Source organism: Monodelphis domestica, chromosome 2, assembly GCF_027887165.1.
Source record: "Monodelphis domestica isolate mMonDom1 chromosome 2, mMonDom1.pri, whole genome shotgun sequence".
NCBI lineage: Eukaryota > Metazoa > Chordata > Mammalia > Didelphimorphia > Didelphidae > Monodelphis > Monodelphis domestica.
The window spans coordinates 142,044,259-142,060,995 of NC_077228.1; the positions used below are offsets into that span (position 1 = coordinate 142,044,259).

At 35.1% G+C, this 16,737-nt stretch overlaps 1 protein-coding gene across 3 annotated transcripts in view; it reads right to left on the reverse strand.

The window, feature by feature from the left end:
- Positions 1-648: 648 nt before the first annotated feature.
- DESI2 (desumoylating isopeptidase 2) overlaps positions 649-16,737 on the reverse strand; it is an 80,394-nt gene continuing 64,305 nt past the window's right edge. For all 3 annotated transcript variants that reach the window (XM_007481527.3, XM_056816059.1, XM_056816058.1), the window contains exons 2-5: positions 12,283-12,355; positions 9,845-9,938; positions 8,262-8,403; positions 649-2,611 (exon numbers count right to left, since the gene is read on the reverse strand). In XM_007481527.3, the coding sequence (XP_007481589.1) occupies positions 2,378-2,611; positions 8,262-8,403; positions 9,845-9,938; positions 12,283-12,355 (543 nt within the window). In that variant the 3' untranslated portion in view covers positions 649-2,377. The remainder of the gene's footprint in view (positions 2,612-8,261; positions 8,404-9,844; positions 9,939-12,282; positions 12,356-16,737) is intronic.

The following is a 16,737-nucleotide window of genomic DNA, read 5'->3' on the forward strand; positions in this document are numbered from 1 at the left end:
ACTGTTGATTTTTACTAGGGTCCTCAAGAATGAATTCAATCTCCAAACATCATATATGACATTTTAAATTACAAACCCCCCCAGCTAAAACAAAATGAAATGAAACTCAAACCAACCCAACCTCCCCCTCCCAGCCCCCTGAAATTTTCATTATTGATTGGATCCTGAATTAGAACAGATGGACCAATCTGGCTATTTACCAAGAAAGTAATTACTCTTTGAGATTAGTCAACAACTTTAAATTAAACCATGACTATCTAAACAGATTTAACAAAATGCATAATTGCAAAACAAATGACTTCTAAATGATTCAGGTTTTGATTATGAATCCCCCCCCCCTTTACAAATAATATCAACAGTGTGGCTTAATTAGTGTCTTATTTGAAGCCATATTTTGAGACTCAAAAAATGTTTACTGGAAATCAGGTAGTGTCTGTCCCTATATCTCTTTTTTATTGCATTTGTACAGAACCCTTTTATAAACTGGGCACCCCTCCCATTCAGGAAGTGGGAGTAGTTTTTAACAAGGGTTTTCTTTCAGGGAAAAAGTACGTCCTTTCCCTTTCCCTAAGGTTTATCCTTAAAACCAATGACCGGTCTTTTCCCATGATTAGGTTCTATAAAAATTAAGAACAATCAAAATCAGAATATGGAAAAGTTAAAAATGCAGTTTACTTAAAGATATGTAAGCTCAACATAAGAGTATTATTTAACACAGGGCAGCAGCTTAAATAAAGGTAAACCACTTAAAAACCAACAATACTTATGAAGCTTAAGTCACTGCCTTGAATTGTTTATAAATTTCATCCAATTTTATTGCAAGAATTCATTGTTAAGGCAGAAAAAGTTAATATTACATGTAAAGAATGATTTTTACAGAGGAGGGCCAAACTAGGACTACAGATGCCTGGGCACAGGGGCCTTCAGTAGGTTACACACTTCTCTGACACCACGTGCTTATTATCTGTTGTCACAATTTGGTTCTTAAGTGGATGGATTTACATAGATATTTAGAGACTATAAGATGACCAACAAATGAAGCTTGAATGTTGCTGAAAAAATAAAGGTGGCTAATGAAAATACATTAATATGCTGTCAACAAAAAATGTCTATGAGAATACGATGGTCATTTACTTGTGAGATGAAATGGTTGTGCACATAATTCACTCGTAAATGACCAAAGGCAGCAACACAGCCGTGACAGGGGCTGGACCAAGCTGATCTACGGTTAGGTTGCCCCATGTCAGGGCATGCCTATCTGATATGGTATAGAAAGCCTGAAAATAACTGAAGTCCAACAGATATGTTGCTACTTTGGACATGTAAACCCAATAAATTAACAGCCTAAATAGTTATATGAATCTGGATTGCAAACTAAAACAGCTGACATTTAGGACATCCCTCAAAGCATTCCCCAACCTTCCATTTAAAGCACTATATGAAGTGGGCAGGGTTTCAAATTTGTAGGCTCAAGGAAAAAAAAACAAACCAAAGAAAAATGTTTGGAGTTTAAGAAATGACTATGTGTTAAAATAAAATTGAGCTTTCATCACACCTGTGCAGTTACTGGCAAGTAATCAATCCTTATAAAAGAAAATTCTTGGAGTCATGAACACTTGACAAAGTCCCAAGCATGCACAGTCCTTTCCTGGTACACAGTGTGACCAGGTAGACAGTAAGGGTGGTAGAAGCCAGCTGCTGTTGGAAACCTGGCAGAGGTGCTACCCTGGGAGCTGGGGAAGGGAAAAGGAGAGCTGTAACCACTCCTCAGGAACTGTTCTTCCCACCTTCCCCCTGACTCTCCTGACACCAGGCAGGACCCTTGACTAACATGTACTTTCAGCTCAAGCACAGCTTGCTTGGGTTCCTTGTATTCTGATGCTTTTTTAAATTTGTTTTTGAAAACCACAGTTCTTACGCAGGTGATGGTGGCCATAACCTGTTCACGTACTTGGTATTCTGTTGTTTATGCCACAGCTCTGGCAGCAGTTGGAAGTGTAGAAAGTTTACCTGCCTAATTTATGAAGACATTAAGGTTTTCTTCTTTCACGGTGGCAGGAGTCCATGTAAAATTTGTAAACAGCAATATAAAATACTGTAAACATAACTCAACAGATCTTGTATAAAACAGAAGTAAATCCAAATTTACAAGTGGGTAAAAAAAACAGAGGGTGGCTTCACATAAAGTCCTCCCTCTTTTGTCAGGTGATTCTTTTAAATTACAAATATAATCCTGAGCTGAAAAACCTTGGGATTTGGGGAAGAGCTATTGTTGCATACAAAAGGAATGTCCAAAAAGAAGTTTGCTCTCTTCTTGCTGCTCTCTAGTGAAATTCAACTGCCAGACATAGTTCTGAATGTGTTACTTTGGAGAAATCTATAGTTTAGTGTGGCGCCCAGGTCTGGACATTGCTGAAGCACTTGACATGACGGCTGCTGCGGCTGCATCCTCTGCTTCCTCCAGCTCATCCTGGAGCTCCTGGCTGACACTAGATTGAAGGGCTGCAGGAGTGAGCCACTCCTTGGGAAGGCAGCTTTGGAGGAATGGTATACAGGAGCTGAAGTAGGCGAGTCGATTGACCCAACGAGGAATCTCTTTCCCACAAAGAATCTATAGGAGGGGGGGGAAAAAGGCAGGTTTTGTGTTATATGAAAGATAATGTTAATCTTGTCTAGTGCTAAGGAATGCTGGAAGAGCAGTACACAGAAAGTCCTTCATAGGCCAGTCTTGGCTTACTAGCATTCCACATTCCAAGATATCTTTAAGACAGAAGCTCCCTTCCTACTGAGGTCAGGGGCCTAGAATTTTACAGCAAATGCCACTCCTTATTTTCTGAACTTTTCACATCTGTAAAATTTAAGTAATATCATCTGTCTTTTGCTCTCTCCATGACCTTCACAATTATACTGTGAAACATCTGGAAAAGTTTTAAGTTATCCCAAAGTAAGTTATCAGGCAGAGGCTAATATAGTATTACATCAATGGGCTCAGGCTTCTACTGTCTGGAAAAACCTACTACCACTTTCTGTGTAGCTTTTGGGCCCTTTGCCTCCCTGAGCACTTCCCTCCAAAAGAAGCCAGCCTGTCTTTGGTTCCTGCCCTCTCTGCACATAGCTCAACTGAGGCAGAAGGAAGAGCACCAAGCCTTCTTTCCCTGCACTGGGCCACATCTGACCTCCCAAATGCAGCTTCAGGACCTTGGACCATATTGCCCTTTCCAATGTGGCACCCTGTAGACTACCAGCTCTTGACAACCACCTAAACTTTCTTTTGTATGTCATCACTGCCAATCAAGAATATGAGTTCCTTGAGACTGGAGGCAATCTTGATTTTTCTATTCATATCTCTAAAACTTGGTATATGCCAACTGCTTAATAAATGGACATTAAATCATTCATTCACCTGACAAATGTTCTTGCCTTCCTTCATTTCATTACCAGGCCTGAAAACCTGTTATATGAGGTTTATCATAGCACTGGAATCTATCCAGGGGATAAAACCTCCTTCTGGCCTACAGATTTAGTTGCTCTTAGACTCATTTTCACAAGGATCAGACAAAAGTATTAATTGCTGGCTTATTCCTACTTTGTAGTTCCTTTCAGAGCATGGAAATTAGGGTACAGGGAGATCCCACATGACTGAGAGCCTGCTTCATCTATTGATTGATGCTCAGGTTGCTCCCTCATAGGCCTTCTGACCTTTTTTCAGGCTTTGTCCCATAAAAGCAGGAAGCTATGACTGCACTGGATCTTAGATGGTTTCATTTTGCTCTTCTATCTTTCTTCTTCACCCCTTTCCTTCTGCAAATAGCTGGGGTGAGAAGTTAGCCCTATGTGAGGAGCAAGGTAAAGCAGCCTGATAGGAAGGAAAAATCTTCCTCATACTCTACACATCTATGTCAAAGGGATAAAATGCATTGTCAACAATTTTTAGGTGTGAGGAAGTTGGTGGAGTGGAATGGGAAATCAGTAATGTTGGTCAACAAAATCTCTGGGGAGGAACTGGGGAGAAGAGAGAAAAGAAGTCTCTATCCAGATAGATAGTTAATTCCCCCAAGGAATAAATTATAATTCAATACAGATTTTATGGAAACTTTATGGGTCATATAACAAAAATCCTTAGTGGACAAAGGAAAGAAAATGGATGTACTATGTGTTCAACAAGACTTCTTGGTTATTTTACATCTTATTAAAATATCTTATTAAAATCCTTATGTTCTCTTATCCAGCAAATTTAGACTATTTGGCTCTATTCTGTAAAGCAATGACCTGTGGGTTACTGAAGACACAAATCTGAAGGAGTAGTTTCAGAATCCCTCCTCTCCATATTTTTGCACTGGCCATACAATGTCTTAAATTCTCTCTCTACCTCCACCTTGAAGTCCCTCTTCTTCTTAAGATGTAGCTCGACACCATTTTCAGCATGAAGCCTTTCTGGATCCTCCCTGGCTGCCAGTGTTCTCCCTTATAAATTAACTTGGGGAAAAGTAGGTACTGCAGAGCATAAAGTGCTGGATTTGGAGATGGGATTACCCGAATTTGAATCCTGTCTCAGTCACTTACTACAAGCCATGTTACCTGGGCAAGCCATCTAACTTTCCCCAGACTCAGTTTCCCCATCTGTAAAAAGAAGATAATAATAGCAACTACTTCATTGGGATGTTGTACAGACCAAATGAGATAACATGTAAAGCGCTTTATAAGTGCTCTTACTATCTACTCTGCACTTATTTGTTTTTACTCATGCATACATACACATTTTGATTACACACAAGTCCCTATCAGAATATAAGCCACCTCTGGGCAAGGACTGTTTTGTTGTGTGTAAGTAGCCAGGGGATATAAAAGACAGAGCACTGGACTTGATGTTAGGAAGAAGAGAGTTCAAATCTTGCCTCAAAGACTGCCTGGAATGACCACTCACTCTGTTTCAGCTTTTTTAAATGAGTATAATAATATCTGCCACACAGGGCTGTTGTGGGAATCAAATAAGAGAACCTATGTAACCTATAGAAAGGTTGTATCCCCCACCAGCTGGTTAGCACAGTGCCTGGTACTCCGAAGGAACTGAATCAATACTTATGGATTAGCTGATGTTTCAGAATGGTTAAAATGTTCACTTTATATAGGAAAGGCAGAAAGAAGATATGGGAGGTACTACACACTAGGCTCAGAGCCAGGCTCTGGGAAAACAAAGACCAAAACAAAAAAATTCCTTTTCCCAAGGAGCTTACATTCAATTTCAGGGAAACAACACAAATACATAAAATCAAATACAATAAATAAATAAATAAAATAATAAAAAAATTTTAGGGGTAGGGGAGATCAGAATTTTTAGGTTTATTTATATAGGGGACAGAGACACAGGTTAGAGAAGAAGAGAGATTCTGTAGAGGTAGGGTAGAATAAACCAAGCATTGATAGGGATGGGGAGTAAAGGTGTGGTGGCCAGGCAGCCTACAATCAGAATCACAGGAATCCTAAGTGGAGATACAGGGTAATAAACTGATATGAGCTTTATGGTTAGATGTTCTGGAAACCTGTGCTGTGTGACCCTGGGCAAATCATCTTGCCTCAGTTACTTCACAGAGTTGCTGTTAGGAAAGTGCTTTGGTTAAATACTATAAAATGGAAACTACTTATTATTGCTAATTTCGAAGCAATGCTGGAGAGGCAAAGGTATTGGAAACTGATGATGAAAAATTGAAGAAAAAAGGTGGTTTCAATGAAGTTTTCTTCTGAGAGTTAACCAGCTGGTAGGGGAGGAGTCTAATGGAAGTCAAAAAACAAAACAAAACAAACAAAAAAAACAACCAACCGTGTACCACTCATTAATACCAGCAAAATGATGTTTCTGAAATTCTGTGGCTTTATTTCAGACATATCTGGAATTTAATTGGAAAAATTTTAATGTATTTCTTAGAAAAATATTGTTTAATGATTCAAATATCTTTAAAGTGAAGACTAAAGTTATACAGAGCTAACACTATTCACAAAAGACAGAGACTAAGCTAATTTCTGATATTGGGTGATTAAAATAAAAAAGAACTTATGGACAGAATGCAGCAAAGACTACCTCAATAAAACTCTTAAGTCAGTCCAAATCATTATAGCTGGAGACAAAAGACTAAATAATGAAGGGAGGAAAGCAGCACAAATAAGCAAGAGCACTTTGAAAGTGATATATTTATTACAGTTTTAAAAGCAAGCCGTACCTAATAAAGATGTACAATTTAATACATAATCTTCTTTTTATATGAAAATACTTCTTGTATTTGGTCTATGATAATAAAGTTTGGAACCAAAAGATTGAATGAGGTCAAGTCTTGGCTAGATGTACTCAACTATAGAGTATGGCAAAAAACCCAATTGACTCTAGGGATACCTCCCTTTGAAAATGCTGATGTGGCTCCTGGGGTCCAGATTTAGGCTGTAACAGTTATAATCTTATAAAAAGACCTTCTACAAGGTGGGAAGCAACATAATATCATTAGAAAGTGCAATGGGACAGAGTAAGAAGGAGGCTTTTAGCTCTGGACCTTTATGACCTAGGGAAAGTTGTTAAGCTATTTTTGCTTCTTGGGTCTACATTTGTCAAACAAATGCAGGTGTTGGACTTAATTATTTCCAAGGCCTTCTTTTCTAGTTTTTGATTTCACACTCATAAAATGTCAAGCAGGCTTACTAAAGCATGTGAATTTTGAATGAATGTGTGATATCTAACAGGTTACTACCCACATATATTTCCCTGGTAGGAGGAGAGGCAAACTCATGGCTACAGCATAACCAAAACTCCTAAGATTTTTAATGTTCTATAGCTTAAAAGGAACTTAACATATAATATCACTATAACTGGAAGTTAATTTGAGATGCAGTCTGGAATAATAGTGGATAAATAATAATAAATAAAAGTCCTGGATTTAGAAGTCAGGTGAAATGGGTTCAAGTCTTACCCCAGACACTTACTTGCAGTCACTAATCTTTATATCCTTAGTTTCCTCATATGTAAAAATGTTAAATGTGAGAAATTATTCTCTTTTCAAAAATACAAAAGATCAAGAAGCTATATACCAACACAGCCTCTAAAACAGATAATTTTGGATCTAGTGCTAATCAAGGAAATGGTGAACAATCTGACTAAGAATTTGAAGGCTAAATGATGATTCATCTAAATCATATAAACCTTATTTTAATATCCCTAGAAGACTATGGATAGAGTATAAGAATACAATAAGCAAATGACTCTTCCTGTCACTAGTGAAGCAATTTGATAAAGGAATGAAGATGAACAACATTTAAAAAGAGAATTTCAAAATTATCTTAGATGCAAGCAACAGTAAGATGGCAAATGTTTAGGCAGAGAAAAAAATGGACTAAGTAGAGATATTGAAGAGGCATCTAAAAGTGTGTTCTAACAGCAGTGGTTCAAAGAATGATAGACTTGCAAAGGTCAGAGGACATTTAGGACCTGATATAACTGGGAAAGGTCATAGAGGACATTTAATTCCTATTATATAGATCAGGAACTGAGTAGAGAGGTCAGTTACTTGCCCAAGGTCACAAAAAAGTATTAGAAGTAGAGCTGGGAATTCAAATTCCAACATATTTACGGACTTTCCATCATACCTTAAAATTCCTCCCATTAAACTGTAAAATTAAGTAGTTCTGTCTAGCAAGAATTTGCTTGTTCTAACTTCAGGAACTTAAGTACTAATTATTACTGATCAGGCTGCCAACAATGACTTCTTCCATTCTGTGCAATCCAACTTATTTTAAGGAGCATTCTTGAACAATTCAGCCAGCCACGGGGAAAACTTGAAGAAAGAGTAAAGCAAAGTGGGCCAGAAGAAAGTTTTCTTTTGGGAGGCAACCTCAAACCCCAGAATGACTTTCTGAATCCTGGATTACAATGAAATTGTAAGGTTAGATAAGGGCAGGCCTAAACTTGCACAAAATAGTACATATGAAATATTTGTTGATTTAGAGGATTGTCTTGTCTTGGGGAATACAAAAAGACTAGATAGTCATCATGAGTAGAAATGACACTGGATTAAATTAGGACACCTTGTTCTAAATCTGGTCTGCTAAGAATTATTTGTGTCGTGACCTTAAGCAAATCACATAAATTCTGTATCATATTGTCTTTTACATAAATAAGCAGATCAGAAAAATAAAACAACAAAGATGTAATTAATGAATAAGAAACAAATATTAAATAGCATCATCTATTTGGAAGCCCTTTCAGATATGATTTCATTTACCTCTGATAAAGCTGAAGAAAAGTGATTGCAGTTTTTATGCATCAAATGATAAGCATTGCCTCTGTACTCTTTCCCCAATTCTTCTACAATCTTTTCTAAATCATTTTCTAGGAAGTCAGTGCTTCCCAAAACAACAGCTTCTCTAAAACAAAAGGAAAAAATATAAGTACATAGTATTTAGGTATTCATAGGCTTGTTTTTATTATCTGGTAGTCTTAGAATACTTTAATCACTATAAGAAAAGGAATTAATAATAAAAATAAGACAACCAGAAAAATAAGATTTCTTCCCCATTCTAATTATCTTAAATTCAGATTTAAAATATACAAAAAAATAACATTAATTCTAACCTGTACATAATGTAAATATTCTTGTTTCCTATATGTTAATAGCCACGGTTAGAGCTAGATTTATCCCAGTGATAATTATGCCAAGTAAAGAAACCAAATGTTTCTTCTGATGGACCCTACTTGCTCTCCAGCTTTTTAAATAGTTATTCCATTAGTAGGCTCTAGACTTGTACAGGTAGTAGATACAGTAAATAAAGAAACCTAACAAAATCTTGATTAACTGTTTTCACTATTAGGAGGTTGACCCTTTCTTTGCAGTACTATATTTCCTTATAATAGTTTTTGACAAAGAAACGCAATTTCTAACTTAATAAGAAATTGAAAAATTCCAAGTAGATATTATGAAAAATAATTAACACTATGATATCAACATATTATTCTCTGGAAAGCAGAATCTGAATGAAGATAGATCCAACTGGGAATCAAAGAGCAATTTTGCTGATAAGGTATATTTCCTGCTTAGAATTTAGAAGAGCATTAGAATGTTCTGCAATTAAGATAGCTCACATTGATATTTGGGCTTAGTGTGGAAGTACTAAGAAATCTACACCTTTATTTTATTGCTCTAAACCTTCATATCACTGTTTCACTACCACTATTTAATCACTTTACTCTTTGAATGCAACATGTTGAGCTTTAATTTAAATATAAATCTTATTTAGAAGCTAGAAAATAATCACTCAGGTTTTCAAAGCTTTTAAGATAGATTAGCTCTAAAAGTATACACACAACAAATTTAGTTATTATAATCACTTAATACAAGCATGTCATCTCACAATGAGTTTCAGTATGTTGAATCTAATTAATTATGCTAAATTCCTATATTACCTTCCATTCACTAGGAAAATGGGAAAAAAAATTAAATATTGGTAACTTGCAGTGAAAATGTTGACCAAAAAAGTTATGGCGGCAATAATTATAAAACAAATCACATTTGATATCCTTTAGTATTCGGAAAAGTACCAAGGTTACATGAAAACTAGGCAAAGTAATCTATAGGAGCTAAATAAAAATAATAAAGGTTGAGTTTTTTTAATCATTATGGCTCAATTTCATCTCCATACAATATTTTTAACCAATTTAATTTACAAAATGTACAAACAGGTAAAAACAGTGTTAAAAGAACCACTAGAAGTAACTAAGCTTACAGAGATGTGTTCCATATTGTTTGCAAATAAGATAAGCTCTGGCAGCTATGTATGATAATGTAATAAAATTATCCTCCCTACTTACTTAAATTTAAATGTTTCTCCTAGTTCAGAAGCATTTCCTGGGGAAATTTCAAATATTCCAGAAAAAGGGTAAGGATGACCACCATAAGCAAATTCTGAAAAGAGAAAACTCATGATTTTTAGTATTTTTTCCCACAAAGTTAAAATTTAAGTCAACCAGGATCCCGAACCTTCTTTACTACTGACTTGCATTAAATTATTAAACGCACAGAAGATTTAAGGCAGAAGATCCTGAGAATATGAAAGAGAAACAATCTCAAATGAAGTTCTTTTCTTATTAATTTTTCTAGTCAAAGAGAACTGAGTTGGTGAATGTAGCTATTTTTATTACCCCCCTCCCCCAATCAGAGACTATAGTTACTCTTATGTTTATGGGCCAGAAAGTATCTGTTGGCAGGCATTTCTATAGCTCAGCCAAAGTATTCTTTCAATATTTTCAACTTTTATCTAGCATGATACCAGAGAGAAGAGTTCCATATAAGGAAGACCTAATGAAACTCTAGCTTCAATCCTAGGATTTTGCTTAGATATATTACAGTGTGACCTTGGGTACAGCATTTGATTTCCAAGATGTAACTTAAGTGTTAAATTAGGCTAACTTAGTTTTAAAAATTGTACAGAACAAATGAGAAATAGCAAAACAGTTCACAGAATCAGAGATCTGGATCTAGAAAGGACCTCAGATATAATTTCTTCCAACTCCTTCAAGATAGCAAGTGTCAAAGGCAATGACTTATCCAAGGTCACACAGTTAATAAATGGCAACATGAGGATATGAATATTGGTTGTCCTTTGACTGCAAAATCCAATGCTCTTGCCAATGAAGCATGCTATTGCTGAATTAATTTTGAGCTCTTGGTACTCCCCTTTACAAGGGACAAGAGATTTAAAGTTCTGCTTTGGTCTTTCAATTTTTCTTTGGACACATATTTGACATTAAAATGTGGTTTGTTATCTGAACATTTTAAGTTAAACAATTTACTCCCACAAATATCACTGGTGACAAAGAAGTTGTTAAAGAAAATGTTTGGCGACTTAACTTCTCAATAGATAGTAGTGAAGAATGGAAAGTAGAGGTAAATTTAGTATTCTATGGAAAAAGCAGTCATTTCAGCACTACTTACCTCTAAATACAATAGATTTGAAGTTTATTAAGTTTATAGTCTTTTTTGAGTAATATAAAAACATTTGAAAATCATTATATCAAAAGTTGCAATAATTAGGTACCTGTGCCTTCCTTTCTCTTCAGAGACCTTCTGAAAGGATTCTTGTCAGTAACTACAACTTAGACAAAAGCCCAATCAAATTAAGTTTACTGGGAGACTACAAAACTGTCAGTAGCTATGTCTTAAGCCACTGGCATTCTCTGCAAAAAACTCATTTTTTGAGGATTGCAAGAAGGAAACAGTTTATTAAGTAAAAAGAAAACTTAAAAAATGGTCTTTAAGAAACTATACTATACACCCTAAAACCCAGAAACAGAGATTAATGAATAATGATGAGGAATAATGGATAGAAACAAAAGCACTTTGCAATAGTAAAGATATAAATATGAGATCACAATAACAATGCTAATACATAAGCAAATGAGCCTATTTTGCACTAGAAAGACCTTATGTGCACTCATTCTGGGTAACTCTGGGAAACTGAAGAATTGTAATAATCCCACTTGAAGTTGAGATAGAAGTACCAAAGGGAAGTAGTATGTTTCATAAAGTTACAATTCAGAACCAAATATAATTTTCAATTAAGTTACATATAACATCTTAATGATATTCTTAACACTGAACAATGCAACCAACTAAATCTGTTTAGCAATATTCACAATAAAAATTATTAATTATATCATGCAAAAATATAATAACTTTTCTTTTACTCTGTTTTAAGTCAGAATTTTTTTTGCCCATTCATTATCATTCACCTCTTATTAAATGTGACAAATACTTAACAGAGAGGTAGTATGGCATTTCAGTGGTCAGGAAGACCTTGGTTCAAGCCTTATTTCTAACACATAATAGCTGTGTGACTGTCTTAAACCTCAGTGTCCAAGACAGCCAAGACCATTTAAGTTCCAACTAACTTTACTGGTGGAGGGAACTTGCACACCAGGAATTCCCCATACTTATGAAATAACAAGTTCAAAATTTTAAAGATAACAGAAAAGTTTAGCTAACAAATAGCTAAATGGCTATTCTATCACAATGATATTGCTTAGGTGATTCCCTCTTTTTTCTCCCAAAGAACTAAGGCCTGTTGAAAAGGTTAATTAATAAGCTTAGTGAATGAATGCTGAGGGATTTTTTGGTTGATTTTCTGAAACAGAAGCTACAGCAACACTTTTAAAAAAATAAGGATGCACCCCAAATCTCAACTAATAAAAAGTTCTTTAAGAATTAGATATCTTTATGTAGTAGATTTAAAGATACTATATATACATACCTCTACCATACACTTCTATTCCTGAATGGAAAACTCCAATTCCAATGGATGAGGTGTATTCATTCATCCAGTACTGAAGAGGGAAAAAAAATCCCATCATAATCATTTAATTTCTGATCAAATGCAACTCAACTCTTCATTAGAAAAATATATTTATTTATAATTTTATGTTAATTTTCTTTCATGAAGGAAAAGAGTACAAAGTTTAACAAAAAACAAAAGGCAACATTAGAAAAAGCTGTAGAAAGTCCACTTTAGTAGAACAATTCTACATTCAAAAGAAATAAAAATGAGACAAAAGGGCACAAAATTCTCACACGTAAGATCATCTGTTTTGAGTTTGAGCAATCAGAAAAAATTATTTGCTTCTCACAAACATGAACTCAAAAGTTTACTTTAAGTTTTTAGTATTTATAAATGCTCATTTGAATATTCATTTTATCCTGTCTGTTAAAATTGGCATTTCTGGCCTCAGAACCAATTACTACAATATTGCTAATAAACAAAACTAAAGCTAAAGTTGGGCACAATGAAGATAGGTTAGGGTGATGCCATTCTTAACTGTACTTGTGTAGAGATAAATCATTCCACTTTCTTGTTTGTCATTAAGAACTATCATTCTTATGTTATGTTAATGTTAATTAGCTAAATGTTAATATGGTTTAACAATGGGGAAAATATTACTTTGATAAAATTTTAGTGTTAAGGAAAAAATAATTTTTAAAGAAATGAGGCAGCTATATCACAGGATAAGTTGATATTAAAACATTTCTAAAACACCTAATATTCATAGCTGTGCTCTTTGTGGTGGCCAAAAATTGGAAAATGAGGGGATGCCCTTCAATTGGGGAATGGCTGAGCAAATTGTGGTATATGTTGGTGATGGAATACTATTGTGCTCAAAGTAATAATAAAGTGGAGGAATTCCAGGGAGACTGGAACAACCTCCAGGAAGTGATGCAGAGTGAAAGGAGCAGAACCAGGAGAACATTGTACACAGAGACTAATACATTGTGGTACAGTCCAATGTAATGGACTTCTCCATTAGTGGCAATGCAGTGATCCTGAACAACATAGAGGGATCTATGAGAAAGAACACTATCCACATCCAGAGGAAAAACTGTGGGAGTAGAAACACAGAAGAAAAACAACTGCTTGATTACATGGGTCGAGGGGATATGGTTGGGGATGTAGACTCTGAATGATCACCCTAGTGCAAACATCAACAACATGGAAATAGGTTCTGATCAAGGACTCATGTAATACCCAGTGGAATTGTGTGTCAGGGGAGAGGTGGAAGGGAAAGACTATGATTCTTGTAACCAAGGAATAATGTTCTAAATTGACTAAATAAAATAAAAAAATAAATAAAACACCCAATATACAATGTGCTTATTATTAGCACAATGTCTGGCACATTGTAAGTGCTTAACATGCTTAATGCTGATGTTTGTTGGCAATATTAGAATAGTGAGATTACTACATTTATAATTCACATTAAATCTCATAGTATAGATCAATAGCCAATCTTAAGGAAGATATTTGCAGACATTTTTGTAGACTTGAGGTTTTCAAGACAAGAATTCTTATTCTAGGGAAACATTCTGGAAAAGGGGTATGTATACAAAGCAAAGTATACAAAGATAGATAAGGAGACATCAAATACACCAGTCTGGGCCTTTCAGTCGGTATTAAGACTGAAGTGGGAATGAAGACTGGAGGTAGCTTTGAAGAGGACTGAATTCAAGGGCTTTATTTTGTGCACTGAGAAGCCACTGAGCAAGGGAAGGAAAAGACCAAAATGAGTTTTTAGATTAGTCTGGGAACTATGTAAAAAATGGATTAGAACTAAGAAGAAGAGAACTATAGGCAAGATGAGTAAGAACTCTATTGCCTGAAATAAGAGCAAGAAATGGAAAAAATTGGCTTATAGGAATGTAAAAGAATGGGCAGGACAGATTATTGTAAAGAAGACTAAATGAGACGTGATAACTAATTGGAAATTGTGAAAAAGACAAGAGTGGGTCAGGGTCAGAGAGGTAAGGAAAGTATTAGAGAATCTGATAGTTTCACAGAAGCCAAAAGGACAAATTTGGGATAGAGGGATGATCTACATATGAAAGGCTGTAAAACTAAAACAGAATGAGGGCTGAAGAAGGCAAACAGAATTTGGTAATTAATTGTTAAACTATAAAAATGCAGTTTCAACAGCAAAAGAGGTAGAATTCTGGGGGGGAGGGGGGAGAAGCATTTTTATCATTATCACTATAGATAAAAAGTATGCTTAATCAGACAGAGCAAGATTTAAAGAACTACAGCCATCTCAGTATTCCTTACAGTGTCACTGAAATCTCACATTTTTTTAGGGAAAAAAAGTCACACCACTATTTAATAATTATAAGTATTACTTGTAACTATGAGAGAGCATACTCACTGCCAACTTGAGTCTGCATTTCAAGCCTTAAAAATTTTTAAGGGTTAATTTACACATGATCTAAACTTGCTAAGGAAAAAAATGTTGACATTGCACTTTTCATAAAATAATCTCATGCAAATAATTTTCTTAGATAATACTTTATTCAAATAAAACTAAGAATTTAATACAATTATATTAAAAATTAATGCACATAAAACATACAATAAGCAAAATTTATCAAAACAGATATTACAACAACATAAAAATAAATATTTGTTGAAAATGTCCTTTTTTTTTTTTTAAAACCCTTACCTTCTGTCTTAGAATCAATACTGTGTATTGGCTCCAAGGCAGAAGAGTGATAAGGGCTAGGCAATGGGGGTTAAGTGACTTGCCCAGGGTTACACAGCTGGGAAGTATCTGAGGCCAGATTTGATCTCTAGGCTTGGCTCTCAATCTACTGAGCTACCCAGCTGACTGACCCCTTATTGAAAAGTTCTAATCTAATCTAATCTAATCTAATCTAATCTAATCTAATTTAGAAATGTTGGTCTTTAAAATGATAATTGCTTCTGGAGACTCATAAAGTGGTCATTACTTTCTCCCACTTAATTGCAACATATTTTTTGTAAATTTGTTGTCCAACTAGTTTTTTCATGAGTGTAGTTATTTTATTTTTCTGGATTATAATATGAATTTGAGGACTCTGTATTGACTCTAAGTTACTCAGTTTTTCAAAACTAATAATCACATTAACAAACCATGGGAGAAATTATGTTATTAAAATGAATGTGCTTCAATTTTGCTATTACTACTAAAAAAAATTTAACTCAAAGACCCTTTTAAGTACTTTGGCACAAGAAAGCCACTGTGCTACAAAATAATATACAGATGATTTATGCTTTGATCGATATTGTCACAATCAAGCAGTGTTGAGCCCAAAATAATGCCTTTTTAAAAAAATCACAAATTATATTGAGAAGTTCACTTATCAGGAAAAACACATTGTTTAAAACATCTAATTTTCCAAGCTCATTTAAATTTATTAGATTTTATGCTATCTGTAGCTAAAAGCAAACATAGTCATCTTTCCTCTTCAACAGAAGCAAAACATATGAATTCCAGTGATTAATATAGTGAATCATATATTCTTTATGGTATCATTCTCTAGCTCAGGTTAGACATGCAACAGCTACTCATTGGTTCAATTCCATTAGTGATCTGCATGGGATTTTTGATTTGTTCTAAACTTGATCAATTTGCTGCCTGTAAACTAGTAGCCCTGTTTCCCATAGTCTTATATTAATGTCTAACTTACTGAAAACAGCAAATTAGCATAGCTTACTGCAGCTCAGAAGTCTTGAGCTCAAGAGATCTACCATCTTGGATTTAGGTGAGGACTATAATGCCGGCTGGGATAAAAATCTTTTATTCAGAACTCAGAGCTCATCACAATCTGATATTACTTTTAACATTCCATCCTTTCTATATTACAGGCCTTCAAATAATCTTTATTTATTTATTTTTTTATCCAATTCTGGACTTTTTATTCAAACCCTTACCTTCCGTCTTGAAACAATACTATGTATAGGCTCCAAGGCAGAAGAGTGGTAAGGGCTAGGCAATGGGGGTCAAGTGACTTGCCCAGGGTCACACAGCTGGGAAGTGTTTAAGGCCAGATTTGAACCTAGGACCTCCCATCTCTAGGCCTGGCTCTCAATCCACTGAGCCACCCAGCTGCCCCCTCAATTCTGGACTTTCCCCCCCTTAATTAAGGGGAGGGGAAATTTAATGTTCTGGATTTTCCCACCTCTGTGCCTTAGGTTTCATTCTGTTCCCAATATCTAGAATATTTTCTCTCTTCTTTTTCTTCCTCGTGAAGAAGTTCAACTCAGATAATACTTTAGTTTGAGGGGACGGCAGGGTCAGATTTTTTTTAAAATAATAAGATGGGGTATATATCTGAGCGATTTTTATAGGCAATAGGGAAGGAATAAATAGATAGGGAGACTGAAAAATCTCAGAAGCAGATTCCTAGA